The 27,703-nt window shown below is 43.1% G+C and overlaps 1 protein-coding gene across 1 annotated transcript; it reads left to right on the forward strand.

The window, feature by feature from the left end:
* Nucleotides 1-1,119: 1,119 nt before the first annotated feature.
* LOC106489032 (putative neutral ceramidase C) lies at nt 1,120-26,985 on the forward strand. The gene is made up of 21 exons (XM_067299489.1): nt 1,120-1,307; nt 2,862-3,008; nt 5,727-5,836; nt 6,360-6,509; nt 7,071-7,247; nt 7,696-7,823; nt 8,427-8,504; nt 10,797-10,917; nt 12,389-12,514; nt 12,900-12,986; nt 14,623-14,727; nt 14,874-14,955; nt 15,464-15,579; nt 17,310-17,404; nt 18,182-18,221; nt 18,994-19,089; nt 20,042-20,137; nt 20,798-20,947; nt 21,898-21,957; nt 22,714-22,802; nt 26,543-26,985. The coding sequence occupies exons 2-21, from the start codon at nt 2,876-2,878 to the stop codon at nt 26,730-26,732; spliced, it is 2,229 nt and encodes a 742-aa protein (XP_067155590.1). The 5' UTR covers nt 1,120-1,307; nt 2,862-2,875; the 3' UTR covers nt 26,733-26,985.
* Nucleotides 26,986-27,703: the final 718 nt, after the last annotated feature.

Consider the following 27,703-nt stretch of genomic DNA (forward strand, 5'->3'; position numbering starts at 1 on the left):
GGTCAGCTCACATCCAGCACTGTGCCTGAGCCAGAACATGCTCCCTGGGACAGGCACGACACGCAGCCTGACATGGATCGGTGGACCCTGGGCTGGATTTAATAAACCTTGCTGGTCTTGAGCTGGCCTGCTGCAGAGCCATCAGGGTCTCTCCTGGACTCCTGGGTCCAGGTGTTTCCCCTAAGTAGGATATTCCCAACAGCGCAGAACTCCCCAGGGGTATTTTTCATCCCCTAAGGCAAAACAGATTGGTTTCAGCCAGTGGAAGGGGCACTAAGTTTCTTCAGTATCGCAGCAAGAAGATAACATATCGGAAAGTCTTACTTATTCCCACCAGCCAGTCCAAGAATTGCTGAGTCAAAAGGAGATACTGAATACAGCCTTGAAACAATAACTCAAATTCCATGTACTTGATGCTAGCTGGGATATTAACCCTTGAGTTTGGGGGTGCAAGAGAAATGGTGGCAAAAAGAGGAAGACCAAATCTCCCGTGATGATTGGCTAATGGAAAGCTGAGCATGACAGAAAATGTTGGAGGTGATCCCATCCTTAAATTCTCCCTGAAACACATGGGAGTTTGAGAAGCTGGGGGAAGAAACAGCATAGTGCTCACGGGGTCTTTCACCACCTCCCTCCCTCCCCAAGCAACGGCAAACAGCTACCATCCCAGGGATGGGATGGAATGGGACCTTTGGGTTTGGGAAGAGCAAACCATCAAAGCTTTTTGGGCAAAGCATGCTTTAGCAGCTGGTGAATTCATGCCTGATAGAACCAGCCTGTGGCTTGGCCAGAAAGCCAATGGAAAAAGCAAACGAGCTTAAAACCTGAGGGTATGTTCCCACGTTCAAGTTCACTTTCTAAAAAAATTTGGCAATCCTGGAGACTGACCTTCCACAGAGATTAGGAGACCTGGCCAGATAGGAAGAAGAGGCCAGCCCAAAGGCAGGTCGAGCTATGCTGAAGCCAAGAAGAGGGAGGAAGCCTTATTCCCAAACTCCTTGTGCACCACAACTGACCAGTGCAATCCCAGAAAGGTTATTTTAGAGAGACAGGCACTGTTCATCATCTAAAATAAATGTGTTGAAAAATCCTACTTCCCTTTTTGATAAAAATTATTGATCTGTTTCTTCTTATCTTGTGCAGTGCCTGACTCACAGGGCTACAGCAGCAATAAAGTCAGTTTTCAAGCTATGAGAGGTCCTTTAGACCTTAGGACATGCAAGGAAGCTCAGCTACAAACAGAATTGAACGTACTGAAGCCATACATCGTCCAGAATACGGAAATTTCTAATAAGCTGTGCTACAAGGTAAGTTTGCATAGGATTTCTTAGTACTGCTCTGATCCCAGCTCGCTGCAGGCCAACACTGCAGCCACAGCAGGTTGTTCAGGGCTGTGCTCAGGCAAGTCCGGACAATCCCTGAGGGTGGAGACCCCCCATCTCTTTAAAACAAGAACCCAAACCTTTGGAGGATGACACATATGTGGTTCAGTCATGGGCAGCAGTGTGCAGAGAAGTGGGATCTGCAGTAAGCTTTAGCTACTAGCACATCTAAGGATGCATGAAAGTGGCCAAAGCTATTTTAAAGGCTTATTTCTAACTTGGACAGATGCATGCAAGAAGGGCGAAAGGCATATCTTTGATATAAGTGCCAGTCCCACCAGGGAAACCTGAAATCCTTGATGCAAATCTAGGATGCCAGAGCAGGACAAAGAGGAGGTCACTGTTGTTTTTTCATACAGGGTAAAATAGTGTATTTCCCCATAGTCTTACTTTGAATAATTTTTTTTGTTAATCTTTTAAAGAGCAATAAACCTGTGTCTGAGGTGGAAGAATGGTATGCAAAAATCTAATCCAAGGAGCTCAGTGTTTGATGAAAAAAAGTTAGCATCTAAAAGCAGGGTCTTATCATGGAAATCTGTGATGCCCTTTGATTATAAATGGTTGCATTGTTCACAGCATGGATCCTGGTGGGTCCTCCAGCAATCTGTCTCCAAGTGTTTGAGCAGATGCAATATGCCTAGGAGGGACGGGTGCCTTTCTCTGGGCGCTTTGCTCCCAGCGCTGCTATGGTCCGGGGGAAATCAGGGATCTCACTGGGAGAAGTGTTAGAGTTTGTGTTGTATCACAGGCAATCCTGAGGAAGGGAGAAACATGCTGTGTTCCTAAAATTCGTGGGTTTGGGTTTTTATTATAATGATGGGACAAAAAAACCACAACCACTGTTTTTTTCCAGCTGGGTATATGTTTGTTTTGCACTGTGTTTCCTAAATTAATATCACCATCATCATAATAATTGTTGTTTTGCAATATTGCTCCAAGCATGAGCAGCAGAAATGCTATCAAGTCTCAGGCTGCAATATCCCTCTCAGCTGCTGTACAGGATCTGGTGGAAGACTTGGCTTTATTTAAAAGATTTGTGGACTTTACTTGTGTTATTTTTATTTGGATTTATTTATTTTATTTGTGGAATTTATTGAAAAGATTTCTTCAAAAGATTCAAGCAAAGTGTTCTCAGAAGCTTGGGTCTGCTAGTTCAGGCATTCTCCCCGTCCTATCAGGCCTCGCGACAGGGAGACATCATAGCTCACTGGAGATATATTTTTACTGTCTTAAGCAGATTTAAAAAAAAAAAAAAATCACTGTCACTGCTTTTCATTCTTATCACTGCATGCTGGCTGTTCTGCCACCCGCCCTGGGCAGCTCAGAAGAACGGGATGGAAGGTGATGACGCAAACCAGAGCCCAGCGAGTGCATGGGGCTCTTCAAGGGTGTGATCTGCGACTGCTCTGGGTGTGACGTGCCCAACGCCAGGCGGTTGTCCCCGCTGCCTGTCATATGTCCTCCTTTCTCTTTTCACAGTGTGTGCTCCCACCATGTGTGGAAGGTCCAAGTGCTCCTTATCCCGCCTGGAGGTGGTGCTCATCATTTTCCTGACGCTGATGACGGCGGTCACCCTGGTGCTGCTTGTCCTCCACTTTCTCCCCAGGGAAGAAGCCTCTGCTGAAGGCAAGCTGGGATGTTTCAATCCCTCCATCGCATCCTGCTCCAGTTGCTTGAAATCTAGAGGGTTTGTTGGGGTGGAGGGTGCTGCACAAGGAGGGCTGTGGAGGAGTGGAAGTATCTGATTTCTTCTTAAAGCAGCAGCGGCCAGAAACCTTTTCTGGGGTCGGAGATCCCAGGCTGCTGTCCGCTGTGCAAAGGCACTGGCACAGAAAGCCCTGCCTCAGAGACCGTACAGATAAATCGATACAGCAGGTAAAGGATGGACAGACAAAAAAGCAGATTGCATTGAAATGAGTCTTCCCCTCCCGCTGCCGCAGAGCAGAGATGAAGCAAAATCTGTCCCTCAGGGTCAGGCAATGTCCATCACCTGAGGATAACCATCCTGTACTGCAATAACAGCCAGAGTGGTGTCTTGTTCCTGAATCTCTCGAGGATCTGAGGGTTTTAAAATCTGATCCTTTTTTGCAGGAGGCAGCAAGGTTTCTATGAATCTGAATGTCACCCCAGTTACTCACCCTGCCCCGCTCAAGGGTGATGTGACGTATACATGGCATGCCCATGGGCCCAGCAGCTAGACCTATTAGTCCATTTTCACCTGAAGCAGCTTGCTTTTTCAGAAAGCTTAAAAATGTGTTTAATAAAATCAAAACAGGTTATGAAGCTCCCATCTGCAACCCAGAGAAATGAGAGAGCTCTTACCTAAGGGGCAGTTCTGCACTTTCTGTTCATTTCTAGTTGCAAGCTCATGTTGTCCTTGAGCAATGTGCCCGGTGCAGTAATTTAAATTAATGGGCTACAGGTAGAGGGTTCCTGGGTAACTGCTGAGCATTTGTAGTCTTCTCTGTGGGTGTGATGTGTGTGATCCTCTCGCACAATCACAACCTGTTGCTTCTGCTGGCTCTCGCGGCAGGAGCATGGTGGCCAAACAAGAGCATCTCTCCAGGCTGCATTTTGGAGGCCCTGGTGCAGGGTGGGTTAGAGTGGTCGCAAGGATGTTTGCTACCTTCTTTCCCTCTCCCTGCTCTGCGGAAGGGGATCCAGAGAGCCCCTTGCTCCGGGTACGATACCAAGGAACTTCCTAGCAGTTGCAATACCATCACAGCCCACGTACACCTCCAACCCCCTCACCTGGCACAGGGAAGTTGGGTGTTTGGAGCATCTTGCCCAGAGTAACCCTCAGTTCACTTCTAGTATGCCCAGAGATAAAAGCTCAAGGGAAGTTTTAGCTGTTTCCACCTGATAAGAGCTCTTTCCCAGAGCAAGGGCTTTCCCTTTGGCTTCTCCCAATGGATGGGAAATCGCCTCACACATCAGGAATGGTAACTTCCAAGTTCTTGATTTTGAGCTCAAATTGGATAGAGTTCACACTTTCCTCACGTTTCTGTGTTGGAACACGTAAAAGTTTTGCACAAGTGATTCCCCTCTCAGCTGTGAAGGGAAGAAGGGGTGAAACAGCAGTTTTAACAGATAACCCTGTTCATTTATGCCTATTTAAGTGAGAGAAATACCTGGGGCTTGTATGATCAGTCCGCAGCATACGTGAGAATTTCAGCTCTCCTCTGTTTTAAATAACAGCCTAAGAAAGGCCGTACTGGGAAAACGGAGCATCCCATTATCCCACTACCCTGTCTCTAAAAGCAGCCAGCAACAGATGACTAGGGAAGACTATCAGAACAGACAAAGCACATACAAATATTTTCCCACAGTGTTATCTCAGCCTCCGTTAATTTGTGGCTCTGGGACTTCCTGAGACAGAGAGAATTCCTTTTTAATTTTTTTTTATTTAATATCCCTTGGTGATTTTTCATCCATGACTTTCTCCAGATGCTTTGCCCATCCTGTAGAAGGACTTCCACACTTTCCTGATGGGTGGGAGGAGACACGGTTTCCTCTGGGAGGCCTTGTCTTTGCTGTTTATATGGAAGTTGCCTGGGGGCTTAGCTTTGCCTATCTCTGAAGTTGCACCAGCTCTGCTGTGCCCTTTTTTGAGACGAGGGCACCAACGCTGCACACAGGAAGTGTTGGATGCCCGAGGGATTTATACCGTGACATAAGGATGTGCCCTACTTTGTTCTCTAGTCCTTTCCTGATAGTTCCTGACATGCTCCCCGCTTTCTTTCACTGCTCTAAGCTGAAGTTTTCATGAAAACAGCTATTACACCACAGGATTTGTTTCCTGCATGGTAGTGGTGAGCTCAGACAATTTCATCTTCTGCAAAGTTAAGCTCATCTTCTCCCTGCAGTGAATCACTGTGCATTTTACACAGCCCAGTGGCTCTGTCCTGTGAGCTCCCTCTGCAAGTCTTCACGGCTGGCTTTGCTACCCTGCATACCTTAGCAGTGTCAGCAAACTTTGTCACGTTGTTGTGCAGTTGCATAGTGAAGTCCCTTCTAGGTCATTTATGACTGCGCCAAAGGGCACAGGATGTAGAGCTCCCCGTGTGATCCCACTCACTGTGAGCCAGGATGGTCCCCTCCTCTCCTCCGTTTCTTGTCCCTTACTGGGTTGTTCATCCATCCCAGGCTTCCCTCCTAACCCATCCTGTGTAGCTTCTGTAAGAGCCTTTGACGAGGGCCATTTGGAAGGTAGGTGATATCAGCTGGATGCCCTTGTCTACAGGCTTGCTGCGTCCTCCAGTAGGTTTGTTAGGCATGCTTTGCTTTTAAAAAAGTCGTGTTGTTCTGCTTGTTCATGTATCCACTAATCTGTTCTTACTATAGATTCCAGTCGACCAACATCAACTCAGAACCCGTCAACTGATGGCTCGGGAAACTACTTAATAGGCGTAGGTCGAGCTGACTGCACAGGGCCCGTTGCAGAAATTCCTTTGGTACGTATGGGGAATTGAGCGTGGGGGTCTGTGAAATACTGGTTTTCATCTTTGCATATTCTTTGCAGAACTTCTGGCTTAAAGACTGCCTTACCAAATAGTTGTCTTTAACTACTAGGTGAACTTTCTTGCAATCATAGGGCAAGACAGTTGCACCTCTGAGTTCAGACACTGCTACTGAATGGCTCAACCATCTGTTCATTGAAAGAGGATGCCATTCTGAATCTGGCAGCTCTACTGCGGCTTGGGTCACAAATGATAAAGTGTTTGTATGAATCAATTGCTACACAAGAAAAATGATAAAATCGTGGAGTATTTCTGCAGGACTGCCTTGCACTTAGAGGTTGACTGGTTTCTGTATATATTAAAAGCTATTAAAAAAGAACTAGCCTATGACCACACTTTCAATGGTTGGATATAATTCCCTTGATCCGCTGCTAAATCTACGTAGAAATACATGTACAAGTGAATATGTAGCTCAGTATTTTGGCCATATGAGCCTGATGGACCTCTTCCCTTCCAGATGGGTTATGCCAACCCTGACCAGGTGGGTGGTGGGCTTCTCACACGACTCTACAGCCGAGCTTTCATTGTGGCAGAGCCTGATAACTCCAAACGAGTAGTGTTCGTCAGCGCTGACATAGGAATGGTATCTCAGAGACTGAGGTTGGAGGTATGTGAATGGAAACAAGCAATCTGCGCGGTCTGACTTTATTCTATGTTGTCACTGGTATTAACGGTAGTGCTGCAGTCATTGCTTAACAATAACAAACATGCTAGCACATTGCCCAGTTTGCTTTGGCATCTCCTCACTCCAGAGACTTGAAGATGTGCTATGTCTATGCTGAGGAACTGTCTCTGCTACTGAGGCTACACTTTGACTGTGCTTTTTTTACTAGAAACCTTATCATGAATGCACGCGGCACTCAGTACCTGTGTAATTCTGGATTTCTAGCACCACCGAGGGAGGGAGAGAGAATGGAAGAGAAGTGGGGACTCACTGGGTGATATGGGATTGGCCGTAAGTTGGCCATCGGGCTCTTCACTTACAAGATTCAATTATTGTAAGGCTGTTACCAACTTGATACCAAAATCCACTAGTGTGGGAGTATCGGGGAGAAAGAGAAGAGTGGGGAGTCAGATGAGAGATTGTTTTTTTTAGCAAGGGCTGATACAAACCTCTGCAATTTTGGGGCATGAAAGAGGATTTGTAGGATTACCTCCTTCTTCTTAGGTGCTCAAGGAATTGAAGAGCAAGTATGGTGAGCTGTACCAACAGGACAATGTCATTCTCAGTGGCACCCACACGCATTCAGGGCCTGCTGGCTATTTCCAGTACACCCTCTTCTGGTTGACTAGCAAAGGACTAATCAAACCGTCCCTTCAGGCCATTGTGAAGGGCATTGTAAAGGTAGGTGTTTCTGCTTCAATGAAATGAGATCCTGTAAACATGGGGAAAGGCAACGGGGAGATGTCTTCATGACTAATGGAGCTTTCTGGGATATTCATCATAGCATCTCCAAATGCTATGATTTTAAAACACACTTAGAGACAGGTTTGTATTTACCAATGAAATCAGGTCAGCAAACAAAAGCCTTAAGTATTTTCTTAGAAAATGATGGTTCTAATTTATTTCAAAATCTTGATTTTTATGCTCATCACTTTCTAGAATTTTAGACTGTTAAAAAAGAAAAAAAAAATCTCCAAAATTAACATGATAAGATTGGAAATTGGGATGGAGGGAGAGAGAGATGGGGAGAGAGGGAACAGGTAGTTGTTCCAGATGATCTCATGTAGGCCTTACAACTGATTCTCTTTTCCACGCATGGGCTAATATTCCCTGCCTTCCTGTTTTTCAGAGCATTGATATAGCACATCAGAACATGAAGAAAGGAAGGCTTTTTATAAACAGAGGCACTGTAGAAAACAGTCAGATCAACAGAAGCCCTTACTCTTACCTCCAGAATCCAGCGTCAGAACGAAGCAGGTAAAGGTTCTTCCAACGGCAAAGAAACAGAGTTCTGAAAGGGGCTCTCTGATCAGGTCTGTAACCCAGCTATCTCAGAGCAGGTGTTTCTGGTCATCCATAGGATGATTCAAAATGTGGACCGCAAGAGGATGACGCTGTCACCATCCTGGGTGCTTGAGTGTCTGCTCCCTGCTAAAACAGGTTGTACGAAGGGGCCTGAGAGTTGTGGCTGGGTGAGCCTCCGGCTTCCTCCAAGCACGGGAGAGCATTGGTTAAGGGTCTGACCTTGTGCTTCATTAAAAAACGGAAGAAGATGTCATTAGAAGATGTTAGCATTTGAGTCGGGTGGCATTAAAATGCTATCCTTTGTGCATGAGGTTGTATTCAGAGAGAGGTCCACTTTCCGTCATCCAGAGGAGCAGTGCTTGATGTTAATGAAAGCTGTAACTCTTCCCTTCTATTCTGCAGATATTTTCAGATGCTCCTCTCAGGTCTGACTGCACTTTAGTAATAGCCTCTCTGTTTTCTTCCTCAACCGGTGGAGATTTAATGCGTCTGAGCAACACAGAGCAGGACTGCAACTGTGGTGCTTAACGGGATTTCCCTGCTTCGTTGTCCCAGGTATTCATCCAACACGGATAAAGAAATGGTGATCCTGAAGATGGTAGCTGCAAATGGACAGGAGTTGGGCCTTATCAGGTACTGACTAAAGAAATAACATATTTTTTTTCCCCAAATCCTAATGAACCAAAATACCCCAGAAACCACAAGAGGCAGGACACTTGGGCAAGTGGCCCTCAGGCTGTCCTGGTAATAACACTTTTGGGCTGTTATTTAGAATCTGTGCAAAGATGATAGAATAATTCAGGTTGGAAGGGATGTCTGGGAGTTTCTGGTCCAACTCCCTTTCTACAGTTCCTTTCTATACAATCTCTCCTTTTCAACAATCATTCTTTCTCATTGCTCCCAGCTAGTCACCAGAGGGTCTCTGGATGAAGAATAAGTTTATGGTGAGAGTCTATGAGTGCATAAAACAGGACAGCGTTCTTCATCTGCTCTGGGAGCTATAGCAGCATCTGGTCCATCTCTAGCTTTCTGCCCACTCCTGGCACATCTGCATAGGCCTCAGCTTACAAAAGAGTCTGGGGAAGATGGTCATATTTGTTCTTCCTTTGTAGGGTTGTAAAACCCGCCCTACACAGCTGGATGTTGGACATCTAAATCTCTTCTTGCTCAACAGTGTGGAAAAGGGGAGGAGGATCACACAGTCATAGCCAGTCAGAGGCTGGAAGCACCCCGGGGCTCTCTGGTCTGACCCCAGCTCACAGCAGGGGCCAACATCACACCTACAGCAGGTTGCCCAGGGTTGTACCCAGGAGAGTCTGGGCAATCTCTGAGGATGGAGAGTCCCCACTCCTCCAAGTCCTTTTCCAGGGTGGCACCACTTGCCTGGGGAAGGACTGTTTCCTTAGGGCCAGCTGGGATTTCCCTTGTTGCAGCTTGTGCTGGTGCCTCTGGTGCTTTTGCTGTGCCCCTCTAAGCAGAGCCTGCCTCTCTGTAACCCCTTTGGGCAGCAAAAGGTGCAGCTGGATCCCTCTTTGACTTCTCTTCTCTTGATCTCTTGATTATTTTCTTTTAATGCCTCATCCTTCATGCAACGCATGCCATTCCTGGTGTTGAACACTGTGTGCTGAGTTACCTTGTCCAAGAGGTAACGTTTATGACGCCTATCCTATCAGGAGATCTGAGCCTGAGTGTTTGGCTGTTCAAAGTTTAGAGCTCAAGGCCAGGCAAATGAAGTAACTCACAGTAACGAAGTCAACATTTTGATTTCCTCATTTAGAAATCACAAGTGAGGGTTATGACTGTGTTAAGAGGAACAGAAAGGTTTTTCTATGTAACTGTTTTTTCTCCTGATGTCACAGCTAAGGAAGTAAGGAAAAAAGCCAAGGATCTCTCTTGAGGCATAAGTGCTGTGGAAGGGAGACACAGCTGCCTGCATTCAGAGGACATAAGGGGCCATTACAGCTCCTTCTTCTACCAGCTGTCACACACAGCAGTTAACCAAGTGCTGTTTGATAACCTCTGCCCTTTTAAGGGTTGAGCAATTGCTGAGCAGCTGAAAAGGCAGGTTTGCACATGGAGGCAAGACCTTTTCAAGCTGCAGTGAGCTTCAGAGCACAGCAGTAATCTAAAATAGACCCAGCTGTCTAGTTAGCATATAAAGCAGGGCAAGCTGGTTTCCTTTGGGGAAGGGGATGACTAGCTGTGCATAGTGCTGAAGAACTCAGTAGCTCTGGTGAGGCAATGGAGCTTTATTACGGTGCAACAGAAATAGTGGTATCAACACAATGTTTGTGATCTTGAAGGCTGAGCCATGGTGCACTGGACATCCACTGGGGGCTTTACTGGCTGCTATGAGCTCCATAGTTTGTTGGTTTGGCACCTTTTTGTAAGACTGAAAGTGTTTCTTATTTACCCTGCTGACTTTCTTGTTTCTCTGAAGCAAGAAAATAAGAAACCTTCCAAACTGTAATTTATTTCCAGTTACTTGTGTTTAGGATACTCACATTGCCATTTTTCTTGTAATTGCATCTCTTTGCACACAATAGAAAGGGGGTCTGATCACCTCTCCCCAGGAGTCTTGCCTGCTCCCTCTCTCTCACCTGCTGGTTTCTTAGGATTTCCATGCAGAGTGTGAGAATTGGGAAGAGGTTCATGGGGTGGAACTGCCATGAAACACTGAAATAGCTCTTGGTGGCCCTGATTACTGCAGTGCCAAGCTCTTGTGATCCCAAGACGTGGGCCATCCTAGTTATGAGCCTTCCCAATTGGGAAGGGAGAGGATGGGACAAACTCTGGCCTTGCTAATCCAACCTTGGGTATCCACAGTCTGGGTTTTAGTCCACAAAATAACATTCTCATTAGTCAGTTGCAAACATATAGATGGAATAATATATTTCCTATATGTATCTTCTGATTTTGCTTTAGCTGGTTTGCAATCCATCCAGTCAGCATGAACAATACCAACCACCTAGTGAACAGTGACAACGTGGGCTATGCATCTTACTTGTTTGAACAGGAGAAGAACAAGGGGATGCTTCCGGGAGAGGTGGGAGTATTTTAAGACTATTAAAAATAATGGGAAAGAACATGCACCAGAACAGGTTGATTGGTACCTTTTGTGCACCAAAACAGGTTCTTTCAAACAATGAAATAGGACAGCAGGATAAATACAGCAAAAGGAGACAAAGATGCACTCTTTGCCTTATTTACTTTTTTCTGCCTCTAGCAAAGAGAAATTACAAGGTGTACTCATGGCTTTCCAAAATAATAGCCAGCTACATTTATTTAGATTTTTAAGGCAAGCCCAACTTATTTTGATTCAACTACTGAAAATAATAAAAACATTAGAAAGGCATGTGTGGCATAGCTGAGCCAAAGGGAATGCAATACTGTGTCAGTGTTGTAGGATCAAGGCTGTGGTCAACTTTGTTTCTTGCAGTCTCCCAAACAGTTTTGCCTTCTGGTCTTCATTTGTCCTGGGGGCACTTCCATCCTTGGAGAGCAAACACTGCTTCTTTAAAAAGCTTTATTTCCCCTGAAATGTGAATGTGGATATGAACCAACCTCATGGACGCTTTGAATCATGAGCTGATTAAGAGAGTGGCCTCTGCGTATCTCCAGCTTGGAAACTATTGCCCATTCCCATTTTAATATTCTGGGCAGAGGACCACATGCCATTCACACCAAAGATGGAAACTAAAGAAAGTTTACTCATTTTCTACTTGCAAACATTTCTTTTTATGGCAGATTATCTAAAAGCTTTTAACAAAAGTAGTGCATAGTTATGGGTACAAGTCAGTGCGAGCTGACATACACACAAAGTTAAGTATGTGTGGAAGTGTTTGCAGGTGTCAGTATTTAGCTGTCTAGCCTGGTGGGCACATTGCATCTAACAGCCTTACAGGAGAATGGCTAAAGAGCTGATAATGTATTTAAATAGCTGGTGTTGACGCATGGTATCTCTAAAATGAGAGCATCATCTGAGAGAGATGAATTCAACTAACACTCGGTGTATGTAACCAGCCTTGCTTTATAAGTACCGCTTGATGTTAACTCCTGCAGTCAGATGCAGCGGCTCTCACCCTCTAAATCTGTCATGGTGAAAGCCCGGCAGAAGGAAAATCATGTGCAAGGTGCTATGTTGACCCATTAGCATCTGGTCAGTAACGTTAGGAATTATGGACAAGAGTGAATTGCTGCTGCTGAGCTGGAAGAGGTAGAAGAAACATTGTCCAGAGACTAAAATGGTGTAAAGATCCCCTTTTGCCACCTGCAATGGCAGTTGCATCCAGTGCATCCTCTTCTCCCTGGCTTTTCCCCTGGGGCACTCCTAAATCCCAGCATCAAACCTCCCAGGCACTTAAGAAGTAAATATCAGTGTCCCATGCCAATCAGCTGGCTATAATATCAGTCTTGGCATTATGTTGCACATTTGTAACCCTTAGGGAAAGATGTAGGTGATGTTTGCAATCACTGCAAGGCACTGAAACCCATCTGTCTATGTCTTTATTTGACAGGGCTCTTTTGTTGCTGCTTTTGCATCCTCTAACCTGGGAGATGTGTCTCCCAATACCAAAGGCCCATTCTGCATAAACACAGGGGATTCATGCGATAACCCACAGAGCACCTGTCCTGTAGGTGGGGTAAGTATATATTCTTGATCTACATTAAGTTTTATTAAGGAGCAAATTCATGCTGGAGGTGCAAATATGGAGCCAGGTGGCGGACGATTCTGCAAGAAGAGGACATGAATAAATCACTTGTTTCTTGGCTGATTCGGGATACCCATTTCAGGAACTCACCGTGCCTTTTCCTAGCACACCCAGCTTTCTGGTTGTTCACCCCAAGTCCAAATAAAATCAGAGGTTAACGTAGTGACTTGGTGCCCAAAATTTTAGACAGCTCACAAAAAGTAATTAGTTCCCACATTATGAAAATCACTTGTGCACTCATCCACTGCACAGTCACTCTGCAGTTATGTTCTTTGTGTTAACAGATAACTGGAATTAAAAAAAAATTTCTTAACAGGCAAAGATGTGCATGGCCATGGGTCCTGGTACTGACATGTTTGACAGTACAAGAATTATAGGGCAAAATATCTACTTGAAAGCAAAGGTAAGTGATGTTTTTGCCTTAAGAGTATGCACGGATGTGGCTATTAAAAAAAAGGCAAAATTCATTTGAGCAAATTTTTGCATCTATTTTTGTGAATGTTTGTAGGCTTAAAGTACACTAAAATCCATATTTATATGCTAAAGAAGTTGCCTGATTTTTCAAAAAACGTGCACTTTTATTCAGATGTATGATCATAGGCCTGCAACTTTAAAATGTTGGTTTGTGGTTTTAATCTCTCTGCTCCTTATTGGTATAGAATATGGATATTGCTCCCTTATAATTTCCCTCTTCCATGCATGTATGTCAAAAGAGTCATGGTGGGAAAAATCGCAGGTGCTGAAGACTCCTAGAAGAGCTCAGAGATGCCATCACATACCACTTGTTGGCTGAGTTTGACATCGCACTCCTAAACTAATGCAAGTGTGAGCTAAAATGTGTTAGCTTAAACACCCATGAAAGATATTCATCCTACCACACTTGACTTTGCATTTATTCAGCTGGTGTGCTCCAGCCCGCTGGCTCACCTACACTTCTTTGGTCCTTCAGCCCAAAATTCACCAGTTCCCCTTCTGTGGATCTGCGTTACTTGAGGGTTGTCAGCAAGAGGACGTGTCTGGCACAGTTTCAGGGACAGCAGCTTGTAAGAACTGGAAGAGATCCAGTAAAGGAATAAGAGCAGAAGGCTTGATGATGGCCATTTCCTTTTGGTTGCCGTTTATAGATGTTTGCCCTAAAATCAATCCAGACTGATGGTGACTTGCAAGTCAAAGCTTGTCCTAGGGAAACTCTTGTCGCAGTCGACATCTCTTGCATTTGTATCAAATGGAGAGTGAAAACATTGCTGCCGTTTTAACACTCCAGATGTTTGGCTTTCAAATGCGATGTCCTCTATTTCTTCCTACAGTTAAAGGAAATGTTGCAAAACCTGTATGACTTTTGGCAACACTTTCTATGTACCAATTCTAGATATGTGTGTCAGAAAAATCATTCACTGAACAGCTGATGACCAAATTAGAATGACTTGGCTGTCATCCACATAGTAAATACATAGTAAAATCTGTGTGTTTGGAAGCACCGAATGCAATGAAGTATGTGTTTTCCCATAGAAAACATTTGTTTTGGTCAGTCTAAGATGTGAGAAATGCAGATACTCTAACATCTCCTGTAGTAGAGACAGTGGCTTTTCCTTTCATTTGAGCCATGAGTAATATGGATGAGGTCAAAAGGTTTCAAACAGCAAAATGTTGTCATCAAAGTGGAATAGATGCATGTTTTCGCTGTGAAAAGAAAGACAGAACTGCTCGCCAAAGAGTATCCTCTGTATGTTACTTGGGCGAGGGAGAGCTTGCAGGAATTGGGGCATACAAGATTTAGAGACAAGATGATAGAAACAAAGAAGCTTGGGAAATATGCTCTTGCTTTAACACCTGGAAGATGTCACTAGAAGATGTCAACAGAATAAGGAAATAATTCATGCAGCTGAATTCGCAACAGGGAGATAATCTCAGGAGAACTGAGGGCCTGATCTCTTCTTCCTCAAGGGTTTACACCCATTACAGAGATTATTCTACATTGGCAAGCTGCATTGCTTTGGTTTGCTGACTTTGACACTGCTTACTGTATGTATGTGCTTTAGGAGATGTACGCAACCGCTTCCCAGGAGATCACAGGACCTCTCAGCTCAGCACACCAGTGGGTGAACATGAGTGATGTCTCGGTGGAGTTAAACGCCACGCACACAGTAAGGGCAGGAGCTCCCATGGACACAGGCCTGGGACGGCTCACCGAGGAAGAAATGTTGTATTCTTATAGCAGGACTTGGCGCACTGAAGAGAACTGATTTTAAAATCTCTCTCTCTCTTTTTTTTTTTTTCCTTTTTAATTAAGGTTAAAACATGTAAACCAGCCTTAGGACACAGCTTTGCTGCCGGTACTATTGATGGAGTGGGGGCTTTCAATTTTACACAAGGTAATTTAGGGAAGAGATGTCAATAGGATTTCATACAAATGGGAAAGACATGAGGCATCCCCCAAATAAATTCAAACCCTCAGAGTCATTTTGAGAACATCAACAGCTGCTTGAAACACAGTCTCCAAAGGGATGTTTTTAGAAAGGTGTGATCTTATGATGCCCTTGCAAGTTTGTCTGTATTTGCCAAAAGCCATATAGACAAGGAAATGACCATGCTCTGAAGGAAGAAGAGTGCTGAACGGGGAGTGGGGAGGAGAAAGAACTGGCCTTGAGGCAGTCTTGGCAGTATCTGAGTAGCAAGAACAAATTGCAAAGTGTGGAGCTGATGGCGTTCATGTGGGCTAAATCTCAGCATTTCAAACCACCCTAGAAAAGGGAGATACCCAGAATCTGCTGAGAAATATCCTATTCTAGATAAGGAGGGAGCGGTTAATAAAGAAGATTTCTGCCCAGTAACTGCTGCGGGAGCTGATGGATCAGTGGATGAAGACGTTTTTCCCTTCAGGTGCAGTAGAAGGGGATCCATTCTGGGACAGCATCCGGGACCAGCTGCTGGGAGAGCCATCCAACGAAACACAAGCATGCCACGAACCCAAGCCAATCCTCTTTAGCACTGGAGAGGTGAGGATACACTGCTATGTGCCCTGAAAAGCACAGAGATTGCTGATCTGGACAAATACCTAAGATCAGGGAAAGCAAACGGTGCATGGAGCTCAGCATTCCTTCCTCGTAGTCTCAGGCTTCAGGACATCCTCTGCTGGGGCTCATGTCTTTGTATTTAATAGCTCTGGAAGGGCTTTTCTTCCATCCTACCCACACTTTCCTATCTTAATCCATGAGAGGACCTTTTTTTTTGTTGTATAACATGTTGGGCTGTGTGAGATGAGGTAGCTTGTTGCTGCGCCTTTTGGAAACACCAGGGACGGTATCAACTTACCCACATTCTCAGTGGTGTCTTCAAAGACCTCCACCAGACTATGACTTCCTTCGAGAAATGCCCTGTTGACTTCTCTGCTTTTCTGTTTAATTATGCAAGTGTCTGCCAGTTCTGTGAATTCTAACATGTATTAAGGCCAGATTTATTCATCTACAGTTAGACTCACAGCCAGACTGAGGCTGGAGACACCACTGGCTGGGGATCTCTGGTCCGACCCCTGCTCACAGCAGGGCCAATATCGCAGCTGCAGCGGGTTGCTCAGGGCCGTGTCTAGGAGAGTCTGGGCAATCCCCAAGGGTGGAGATACCCCACCATTCAGGGCTCTTTTCCAGGGCAACACTGCTCACATGGGGACCAACTGTTTCCTTAGGGCCAGCTGGGATTTCCCATGCTGCAGCTTGTGCCATGGTCTCTGGTGCTTTTGCTGTGACCCTTTACTGCAGAGCTGCTCCTGCCAATCAGTCCCAGCCTGTCCCCGTGCATAGGGCTGCTTTTTCCTGGGGCAGGACATGGCATTTGTCCTTGCTGAACTTTCCCAAAGTCCTACTTAGAATCTTAAAATGAAACTGATGCCACGTTTTCCACCTGCTATTCCTTTGGCTTCGAGGCAAATGTAATGTACTGCAGAGGGTAGGGCAGCAGGATCATGTCCAAGGTCCTTTAGAGCACTTAGGGAATGTCATCTGGATGAGACATCTCATTGTTATTCCTTTCATCAGTCTCTTTAAAAGCTTTCCTAGTGCTGTTTCATTTTCAATTGATTCCTTGGCTCATCTCGCTAAAGAGATACTCCAGTGTAGAGCCTCCTCCCACCCCAGCTTCTCCATCGAAGCTGGTGTTATTGAGAATAAATTACACTTTATTCTTCTGGCTGTATCACCTTTGAGCATCCTTTTATAGATGTTCTGGCAGGCCTACCAGCTTCTAGTCTGTTTGACAAAGTTTTATCGTTCATTTTATGCCCCTAATAAGTTGCTCCTCAAAATCTTTCTGCCTTTCTGTACTAGGATTTTGCATTTTGTTTGCCCGAGCCATGTCACTCTTGAGTTGCTGGTGGTCTTAATTTCCTTTTATCATCTTCCCATGCAGGTGGGGAGTTTCTACTCAGGAAGTTTCTGTTCCTAGGTGCTACACTGACCTTATTCACCTATTTTGCTTTAAGGTGCCCCTCCACCAGCACAAATGGTTTTGCCGCACCCATTGTACTTACACTTGTCTCTCCTTAATCTGTGTGTGATGACCAAACAACTTCTTGTACATGCAATATAGGAGGTAAAATGCGTTCTGACATGGCTGACTACTATGCAAAGTAGTTTTATTTGTCTGATTTAAGACTATAGAAAGGAAAATGCTTCAGCTATTTATCTTGCTATTATTCTATAAAAGTCATATCTACTTTTTCTTTTCATCTTAGATGACTTGGCCTCACCCATGGCATCCTGACGTGGTAGATGTTCAGCTTGCTACCATTGGGTCACTGGCAATTGTTGCTGTTCCTGGAGAGCTTACGTATGTATTTTTGGTCTTGTTCTATATATCACCTCTGGCATGTTTTCATTCAAACCCCATGCAGTACTTTTGCGTGTGGGTGCATAATTCAGTGTAGAAGGGGGTTAGGGGAGGTTAGGCTAAAAATTGTCCCCAGTATATGGTAGCTCTGCAAGCACTACACGTATATGTCCACTGCATATGGTCTCTTGTACACTATCTCCTCTGGGTACCTGGAGTTTCCCACTTTCTTCCTCATTTTATAAACTAGCTATGGCCAATCTATGAGTGAGATTGAAACGAGCTTCCTAAGTAATTTTAACTCTTCACTGCAGAATGCAGTTTCATTGAAATGAAAGGAACACGTTAACTTTGATTCTTCATGCCACAAATACTGGAATGATGAATTGCATTGGTCTTAATTTTTCATTGATGATAAAATGGTAAAAATCTGGATAGGTTAATGATTTATTTCTATCATCTTTTTTCTATCATCCTGAGTTTTGATTTCATAAAAAGCAATTATTATGTTTTGATGTTGCCAAACTAAACGTGTATGATCAGGAGGCAAGTGTTTCGCTGGCTCCAAATAAAAGACTTCTGCTCTATGAAAAATATTAAAGTTTTGGCTTTCATTCTGAATGACAAACACAAATCAAGAACTTGATTGTAATATACCCCAAGAAAGACTCAGATAAATATCCAGACTTTTGGACTTAAAACAATTGATTCCTTCTTTAACACCCCCTGTGTTCTCTGCTTTACTGGAGATTGACATTATTCCCTTACTACCTCTAGGACCATGTCTGGACGTAGACTACGGGAAGCTGTTAGAAGTGTAAGTAGTTGAGGAAGAAGTTTCTCAAGAGAGCAGTGTGTCTGGAACTTCTCATTTCTTGATTGTGCTGTTTTTTCTCTTGCCTCCTCCCATCTGGGATCCTGGGTCTCACATCTTACAGAGGTTTCTTTCTCACAATTACTTCATGCATATTTGTGCATGCACTTACTGACATGCAAGAAAGATGAATATCCTCCCCAAAAGAAGCAAACCTATCAGATTTCAATCTGTTAAGTCAACACAAATGAAATCAACTGAAATCCTGGCATAACTGATGCTAACAGAAGTTTTGTCTCTGAAGCCTCTGTGGTGGTGGGGTTTAGCTCCTACAACATGAGAACAACTGGAAAAAAATGGCACGTATATATATATTTTTTCTATTCAGCAGATTGATTTTATCTTATTTTCAGCTGCAGTCTGAATACCTTCTTAATTTTACCTGCTGTCCCCATAACTCACTGAGGCTATCTCACAACATATCATAGTGCTGTGGTTTTTAGGAGAATACAGATATTAGACTTTGAAAGAAACTGTATTCAATTTGTTGCATTTTCTGGAGTATGACATCATTTACCCTCTTTCTCTGTGGGGAGTCTCTTTGCTCTTTGACACTGAATGGAAATCAAAATGTTAATACAGGGCAAATTACATTTGAGGGCTATTTTCCTGAACGTCCGCCTCCAGGAACTTTGCGTTCTGCCCTGGTAAATAATAATACATAATTGGGAATTAAGCAGTTATTGCAAGAAGAGTTATTTATTTCCTTTCTCAGGAATTTGAGTCTCAGGGAACATCAGGAATGAATGTTGTAATTGCAGGCCTGTGCAATGTCTACACCCATTACATCGCCACCTATGAAGAATACCAGGTAAACAATTAAAATTGTCTATTGAATATGCTTGGTTGGGTTCAGATTTTACTATATGGGATGATACTGATGTGTAATTATGCACATGTGCAGTAGTTTTTCTTTGCCGCAAAAAGCTGAAAAAAGTCATGAGAATCTTTGGTAGAAATCCTGACGCCTGCTTGTTTATTCTGGCCTAGATGAAATAGCAAGTGCCAAAGTGGTTTCCTGACCATTGCTAGGGAGTAGTTCTGGATAGCTCAGTACGGAAATGGTCAGATATACCGACGGGAGCTCTTCTGGGTTCAGGTCTTTTCAGTGTTTCTTCTGATGACCTGGATGAATTAGAAATGATCTTCACAAGTTGGAGAAGTTGCCAAAAGAAAGGTTTGGAGATGTAAGATCATGAGGTGACTGTGAATCAGCACTGTCAGGCTGCTGTAGAAAAGGCAGAAATATAGCTTGCAAAACCCATGAAGTAGTTTTAAAGGTCCCAAAAGGACGTGGTAGATGCTGTGCTGTAAGGAGGACACGGACCATTGGATGGATCCCAAAGGTTCAGAAATCCTAGCCTGGGAGGGAAGATTGGAAGAACCGGGGTTGTTCAACCCTAGAAGTAGGAGAAGAGAAGTCCTACCTCATTAAAAATTTAAGGAAATAAAAAGCTGTCAGAAATGTAGGGGTGATAACTTGTCTTCCTTTTTTGTGGCGGATAGGAGAATGAAGAATGACCTTGAATGGCAGCAGCAATACTTAGGTGAGCTGTTAGGCTGTCTTCCAGGCAGTAAAGGGGTTGAGGTACTGGAAATGAATCTCCAGGGAGGTGTACATCTCTGTCACAGATGACTTTCAGAACTCGTTAAATAACCCCCTGCAGGTACAGTGCTCGTCTCGTCTTTGGCGAGTAGAATGAGCCATATAAACTGTTCAAGACTCCTTCAAACCCTCCTTTTCCAATTTTGTCCTTTTCTAGGTTCAAAGATATGAGGCAGCATCGACTATTTATGGGCCACACACTCTTTCAGCTTATATTCAGCTCTACAGAGGACTGGCAAGGGCTATTGCTACGGTAAACAAAACTTTCTGTATGCCACATGCTGCTAAACACTTTCAAATCCTGTAAAAGGTGACGGCTATACTTGTTCTTCAGTGAGGTTATACTATTGGTACACTTCTATTTCTTTTAAGTAGCCCCTTTGAGACATTCTCATAGTGTATGAAAATAATTCCTATAACGAGAACCTCACACCACTCGAAGTTCTGCAAATTTTGGTACAAAGTTTGGAATATAGGTACCTACAATGGTTGAGGCTTCCACATCACTAAATTTTAGTATGGCCTGACATTGCTGCTTTTCCACCAAGAGGAAAAAATCTGCTGCATTTCTACTGTACATGACAATATTTGTTACCATTGCATCTGTGGACCATGTGAATATGCGCAGCTGGAACATACCTTTGAGTGGGAGCTGCCTGCCGTAGGATATTTTAGCAGGTCGATTTGGGGGATCTCAACAACAGGGTAGTTTGTGTCCGGCCGGGATTGTTTCTGAACACGGATCACAAGCAGGGATCTTCTCACTGTGCTTTTACATTCCCTTTATTGCTCTTGTTGTTAAAGTCTGTTTAAGCCACGTACTTTGTTAAAGAGCCATAGCACTGGTATGATTCGTCACAGAGGTAGTTGACATCTATAGTTTCGTATCGTAAGCGCATCTTTCTTCTCCCAGAATACAGTTCAGGATTTGCCGAGTGGTCCAGAGCCCCCACTTTTCAATATAACTAGCCTGACCTTGGTGCCTGCTGTCAGTGCTGATAAGGCTCCGACGAACAAGACATTTGGGGATGTGCTACAAGAAGTGAGACAACAGTATCGAGTGGTGAGAGCTTCAAGGATACTTGCTAACTCCTGTTTAGGAAAACTTCCTTAAATTCTAACTCATCTTCCTAAAGAGCCTGTTTTCTAAAGGACTGTGGGGATCTCAAATCAGAAAGATATCATTGCTCTTAGTGGACTTATATCATTGTTGAAAAGGCAGATTTTTACATATAGAAGATGGACTACTTTGTAAAACCCCTGATTGTCTTAACCACTCTGCTGTCTATGCATATGTTGTGTGCTTTGCTTTTGGTATTTTCCACACATGAATAAGGTCAAAGAGTCCTCTTCAATTTTAAAAACTGTTTCAAAATGCTTCTCTACTTCCTCACTTTTTAGTAGTGAATCAAACTTATCCCTTGAACGTGAAGCTTGTGGATGAACAAGATTTACCTCCGACATATGGATAACCACACTAGTGACTTGATGAAGCATCAGTACTCTAAAGGCTCTGTTTCCACATAAAACTACAGTTGATGATTAAATAGGCAAATATCATACAACGATTTCTTTACAAGCAGAAATCAGGTCACCTTTGATGACTCTGGTATAGAATGTAAATGAGATGAAATGTCAGAAAGAGTTCACTGTTCTCAATACTTAATAATTTAGATAAGGTGTTCAGAGCAAGGGCTTTCATCTCATTGGCCTATCTGCAGGAGACAGGTAAGAAGAAGGCAGGGAGGTCTTGTATTCTTAAAATGTCACTTATTTCCTTCCCTCCTTTACACAGAAATGTGATACCATGGAGGTCATCTTGCAAGTAGGACAAGTGGAATGGCATAGTACAGCATACAAATTCAGGATATAAATTGTCCGTTCCTACTGCAACAAGTGAAATTATTAAAAAAAACAAAAACCAAAAAACTCTTATCAATGGCTTCTTAAAAGCATGTTTTTAATGTGCAAAATACCACTCAGTCTTTAAAACAAATCTTAATATTCCCACAGGGAGAAGTTGCTGAAGTAACTTTTGTAAGCGCAAACCCAAGGAACTCTGCGGAGAATGTGGTAAATATAATGCAACAATGCTGGAATTGGGGCTTTTATGGACTGGTTAATATTTAGTTACTGCCTCAGCCTTACATGTTTTAGTCTTTGACGTTCAGGTTTCAAAAGGAGTAAAATCGTTTGTTTCTAGTTCTTTTTTCTTTGCTGGCTGTTCAGAAGTTTCTTCCTTAAGCATGTGCTCTGGCAATTCACACCACCACAATGTTTTTGAAGCAAAGTCCTAATTTTGGGCGAGTGTCCATTTGTTAGAGATCGCTTTGTCTTGTATTGGACATATCAAATGCACTACACTGAAGTCAGATATGGATCATTCATGATCTCTTTGCACTGTTCAAGTTGAAGTCACCTGTGTAATGCATCAGTCTAGATACCTTTTCTCAGTATCCAGTGCCCTTTCGTAGGAACAAGGGTGGGCTCTAGTCTCCATCCTATCAGCCTGGTATATGATTTTAAAGAAACAAAGACAACGAGAAAAGTACAAAATTCACCCCGTCAAGTCATCTTGGATAGAAACTGATGGCAAATGCCTTACTTGCCCATGCTCTATTTAATGACCAGGTTCTTTACATGTTCTCTGTTTCATTTATAAATGTAAAGTTGTGCTTTGCAGGAAATATAAACATTTTTGCCAGTAACTACTGAATTTGCCAGTAAAACACACAGACGCATAGCCTGTTCTCCAGCTGTAAATGAAACACTAGAAAAGGAACATGCCTGTCCCTTCAGAGCTAGTGACTTCTCTTATTTTTATTCCAGACGGAACACAACTTCCTGACGGTAGAGAGATACATCAACATTTCAGGGAGCTGGCATGTGGTACATAATGATGCCTCCTGGGAGACCAGGTGAGTGACTTACAGTGCCCTTACCAGATTTCACCCTTTCACAAACTCCATGGAGTAATTTGAGTCTACCGCAACGTGCTTTCTCTCAGATCTCCAAACTGAAGGTTGGTCTTGCCCCTGGAGATGATGCTCTTTGTGGGGACAGATCAGTCTGCTTTTGTGTGGTTACCATGTCCAGACCATAGCACTCAGCCTTCTCCTCAGAAATAACTTTGGGAAAGGTAGAAGGGAGAGCAAGAATTAGAGAAGAAGCCATTCTGCGCTCGGCTTATCAAGCTAGTTAAGACTACAAATGCAAAGATGTTGCGTAACTATGAGGGATCACCTTACTCAGCACCGAGGTAATGCTGCAGAGTTCAAGATGCGTTGGAAATTTATGCAAGACCGATGAGTATGGCTGCCTCTTTTTTGTAGAATAGAGTCCAGGTCTAATAATTTGTGATCAGATAATTCATTTTGCAATGTGTTGCTTGCAAAGTGACTTTTAGCAGGTTAAAGTTTGTCTCAAGTCTAGTCAGCAGATCACAAGAAGTAGGAAGTTAGACCTTCGGTACCTCACTCTGTGGAGACATTATAAGAGGCAATTCTTGTCTTTTGTAATGACCGAAAGGAGCCACAAGCGATCTCTGTTACAAATGGAGAGATAACTTATCCACCTCTGTGGTTGCTTGGTTGTGGAGCTGGGAACTGGCTAACCACAGTCTAATTTGTTCATAGCCTGCATCCAGGCAGTACTTTGCTGTACGTTATAAAGTCTGTACTTTGCTGTACGTTGTAAAGTAGAAATGCTAGATATTTTAAAAGAAGTTCAGAAAGAAACAAGTTTAAGATTGGAGATGTCCGGCATAAGGAAAAATGTCCACTAAGTGGCAAAGCTAACATCACCTTTTGGAGTTACATCAGAAGTCAGTATATGCCATAGGAATACAAAGGGATCTTTTGTCAAGCCGTTCTTTTAGAAGTTATTCCATTGTTTGAATAAAAATGGACATTCACCTATCTGTAAGAGAATGGCCCCCTGAAAAACGTCTGTTTGGGGAATCTCCTGACCTTGCAATGTTCCAGCGCAAACAGATATCCTCAAAGATCAGCGAGGCAATGTTCCTGCTAGCTCAGATTCATCAGGAAGGTCTTTTTTTCTGAATTTATGACTAGCATTTGGTAGGGCATAATTCTCTCTGCCCAGATGCAACCAATTGCTCTCTAAATCTATTCTGGTAGCTAGAACTCCAGCATAAATCCACCGTCTCCCGTTGACACGCTCTAATAATGTAACACAATTAAATGTGGTTCAAGCAGGCTGCCTGTCTCCGTGCAATAAAAGCCAATGTACTTCTCTTCTGCCCTGGACACATTCCTGGCCTGTCCTAATGCAGTAGATTTATTCCTACCTGTACTTGGAGCTTTGCCTGTCTAAGTGTTTGGCCTTTATTTAACACTAGCGCTGTTTTACCTTGTCACTTTAATTGCACGCTTTTTGTCAAGTTTCCTACTTAAATAAGGTAGCGCTGGCATTTTATCCTCTGTATTCACATACCATAAGCTATACTTAGCCCTGCCTACAAAGATTTTCCAAAATCTTGGACAGAAACACTGAAAATTTTTAATGAAATGCCTCTCAAAAAGCTGAAGAATATAGAAAAGGGCAAAACTTTAGGGATGTGCTGCCATAAAAAATCTAGACATCCTATTTTTCTTCCTGAGAAATGTTGGACTTTGGATCTAGCCTGCTCTGCAAAGATGCTCGAGTACTTCTGCTGATAAGAAAGAGGAATTATTTTGCCTTTTCCTGTCTGAAGGGACTTATCAGAGGGCAAAGAAATTGCAGATGGCAATTGTTTCCCTTCTTGGTGCTCCGTGAATGCAGAAAACAATACGAGAAAGGGGAAATAGTTTTGTAAATAATGAAAACAAGGAACACTGACTTTGCAATATCAGTAATCAAGGTGATAGGCACGGGGAGCATCAAACATCCCTACCAGACATTAGTGAAGTCAGACTGTGGTTTTTTTATATTAGAAAAACTAAAATTTGCTCCCATTGACTTTGGTGGCATTGCAATAGGAGAGCAACACAAGTGAAGGCCTTATTCATTAGTTTAGTGTTACAAAGTGTTAAATAGCTTATAGACACATTTGCAAAATGCATGTTTTCAGGGGTCAAAAGATAGGAAGGTTTACTGAAGGAGGAGCTGCTTTCAGGGAATGAGATCTCTGTTATCTGTGCTTTGTCTTGCGTTCACCACTGCAACAGTGATAAGCTCCATTCAGGTTCTACTTTTGCTGGATGCTCTTTTGATGCTTACAGGGAGAAGTGTTTGAACCATCTTGTGCCTGGGGTGGAGGCGTGGGATGTACTCTGTAATAGCTTTCTTGTGACTATTTAGGAGGATGAACCTAGCTAGAGGAGAAGAATTTGCCTGGCCTGCCTTTAGCAAACAATCAATAGAGATAATGTGGAGTTAAATCCCTGTGAGCTCATTTTGCATGAAGCCTCTTCCCAGGTGGGATCTGAGCTATGTTCCAGTTCCCAAATCCCAGAGCAGGGTTCTTAGTTCACTGAGCTCTCATTAAGATTTCTTGGACCATTTATTTTTATTTAGAAAAAGAAAGCAAATAATGATGTTTTCTAAATATGTTATGGTTTCCCATTTCCCACCACGGGCCATGAACTTAATGAATCACTGCTGAGCTCTACAGTTGCAGCTGCTGCTGTGAACCAGAAATGTGCAAAGTTACAGAGCAGCGGTAGCACCTACTGAATGTCTGGTCTGGGTACAATTAGGGCATATCAAACAGTGCCTTTCACTGGCAGCATCAAAAAAAAAAAGAGCAAGTTAATCTTTTTTATCATCCCAAGAGGTGCTCTATGATGGCTGGCTGAAAAATCCCTCACCACCAGATGCTGGGATGTTTTTGTCTTTCTGTCTATAGCCTTGAGGTTGAGTAGAAGTGTTTGATCCCTCTCTGACCTGACGTTCCTTTCTAAAGTGAAGAAGATTTCTAACAATTTTTGTCATTGAAATAAATAAATTCCCACAGTGTTGTTTCAACTGGTTCTGTCTTCCAATAGACCTGAATATCATTTGGGGCCTGCTGGGGTGGAGAGATGGTAGGAAGTGTGTGCTGCTGTTTGTTGACCTCTTCAGAAAGCATCTGCCTTAGGTTTTTTTGTTGTTGTTGTTTTGGGGGATTTTTTTGCTCTCAGGCACTTCAACTTCCCAAAAACTTACTTAAAAGTTACCCAACGAGCCTATAAAAGAAAGTGAGAGTTTGGTAGGAAGGAAATGGCTGAAAATTTTGAGCTAAAAATTGACAGATTTTTCAGCAACCTTCAGCTATTTACATAATCTCTTGGTTCACCACTTCCACTTTTCAGGGAAGACTAAACTGATGAATATTACTCATGGGATAATGTTGTCTGGAGTTTATGATATGGAGTTGGTAACATGAGAATGCTTTTGTAGAAATATTTTCAATCGATAGAAATGACCAATGACTTGTTGTACAGTGTTTCCAGATATGTCTCAACCCTCCTGTGTTTTGTGTTGGTTTGTTGATTGCTGCTCTAATAGCCTGAATATATGAGAAAAGGTTAAAAAAAAAAAGAGCTCTTAAAATATACTGAACTTGAGTTAATTCATCTTGTTCCACCTAGATTAGTCAGTCTGAGCTCCTGAGCGAATAAAACAAATGAAAGTGGATTTTCTTGTTGACTCTAGTTTTCCATTTTTCTGTTAGATTTTATTGGACCAAAGGATCGGGTGGTCGGAGCAACGCGACAGTTGAATGGCATATCCCTAGTGCCACAGAGCCGGGCACCTACAGAATACGATACTTTGGGCACTACAAGACAACACCACTTTTCAAGCCAGCTGTCTTTTATCCATTTGAAGGCACATCTTCAGCATTCGAAATCATAAGTCTATAGGTGATTTCCTCCAGTAAAGGAATTTTTTCCTTTGAACAGTTCATTTGATATCTGTGATGTTCAAATCCACACTTGCGAGTTGTTCTTACAGTGTTTGTGACTACATATGTCATTTTTGTCCCTCAAGTGCTGCTGGTTGTCTGTTGCTGTGCAGTGCAGCTCTACTTTCTGTAAAGTTTTGACTTGTTCCTGCAGTTCAGCCTAAGTAGTTTGATATACTTTCATTCGAGTTGTTCTCATCCTGGACTGTTCTCCTTGCAGTTGATTCTTATGGTAATAAAAGATTAACTATTTTATTTTAGTCCTTAAACAAATGTTTATTGACTGTGAAGTTTCTCTCACAGAGAGAATTAGTGAATAATGGGAGCTAATCCAGACCATAAAATAGTCGACAAAATTGAGTACAGCCCATAAAACTGAGAAGAGCTGCTGAAGTCAGAAGACATCAAAAGAGAAGACTCCACAGTCAAGTGACTGAAAGGGCTGATTTCCTAGGCTGGAGAGGGGAAAAATAGGATAGATACTCATCAAAAAAGTTTAAAGATTATTTCTTTGATTAGTCTGTTTTAGGATATTTGGAGGATTCATTCTCTCAGTTTAAAACCATCTCAATCAATAGGAGCGTGTGTGTGAAATAGTGTTATATGAAGTGAATTGTGCATAGTTTTGCACGGGTTGGAGGAGAGTACCTGGAAGGATTATATGTGCTCGCTCTGCTCTTATGGTCTTCCTGGAGCATCTACCAGTGGCATGGTCCAGAGGCAGGATGCTGGGTGAGAAGGATCTCAGGGCTGACTTTGGCCACTCTTGTATCCTTGTGCTCTGCTCCTGACCAGCACTCCTGCTGCAGCAAAGAGCCTGACCAGGTAGCAGATGCTGTTTTACCCTCTAACTATCACTTTGGGACACCTCAAAAAGAAGAAAAGCATGCTTACCTGTGACAAAGGATATTTCAATAGGAGGGTGTCATG

The sequence above is a fragment of the Apteryx mantelli genome, chromosome 7 (genome assembly GCF_036417845.1).
Source record: "Apteryx mantelli isolate bAptMan1 chromosome 7, bAptMan1.hap1, whole genome shotgun sequence".
NCBI lineage: Eukaryota > Metazoa > Chordata > Aves > Apterygiformes > Apterygidae > Apteryx > Apteryx mantelli.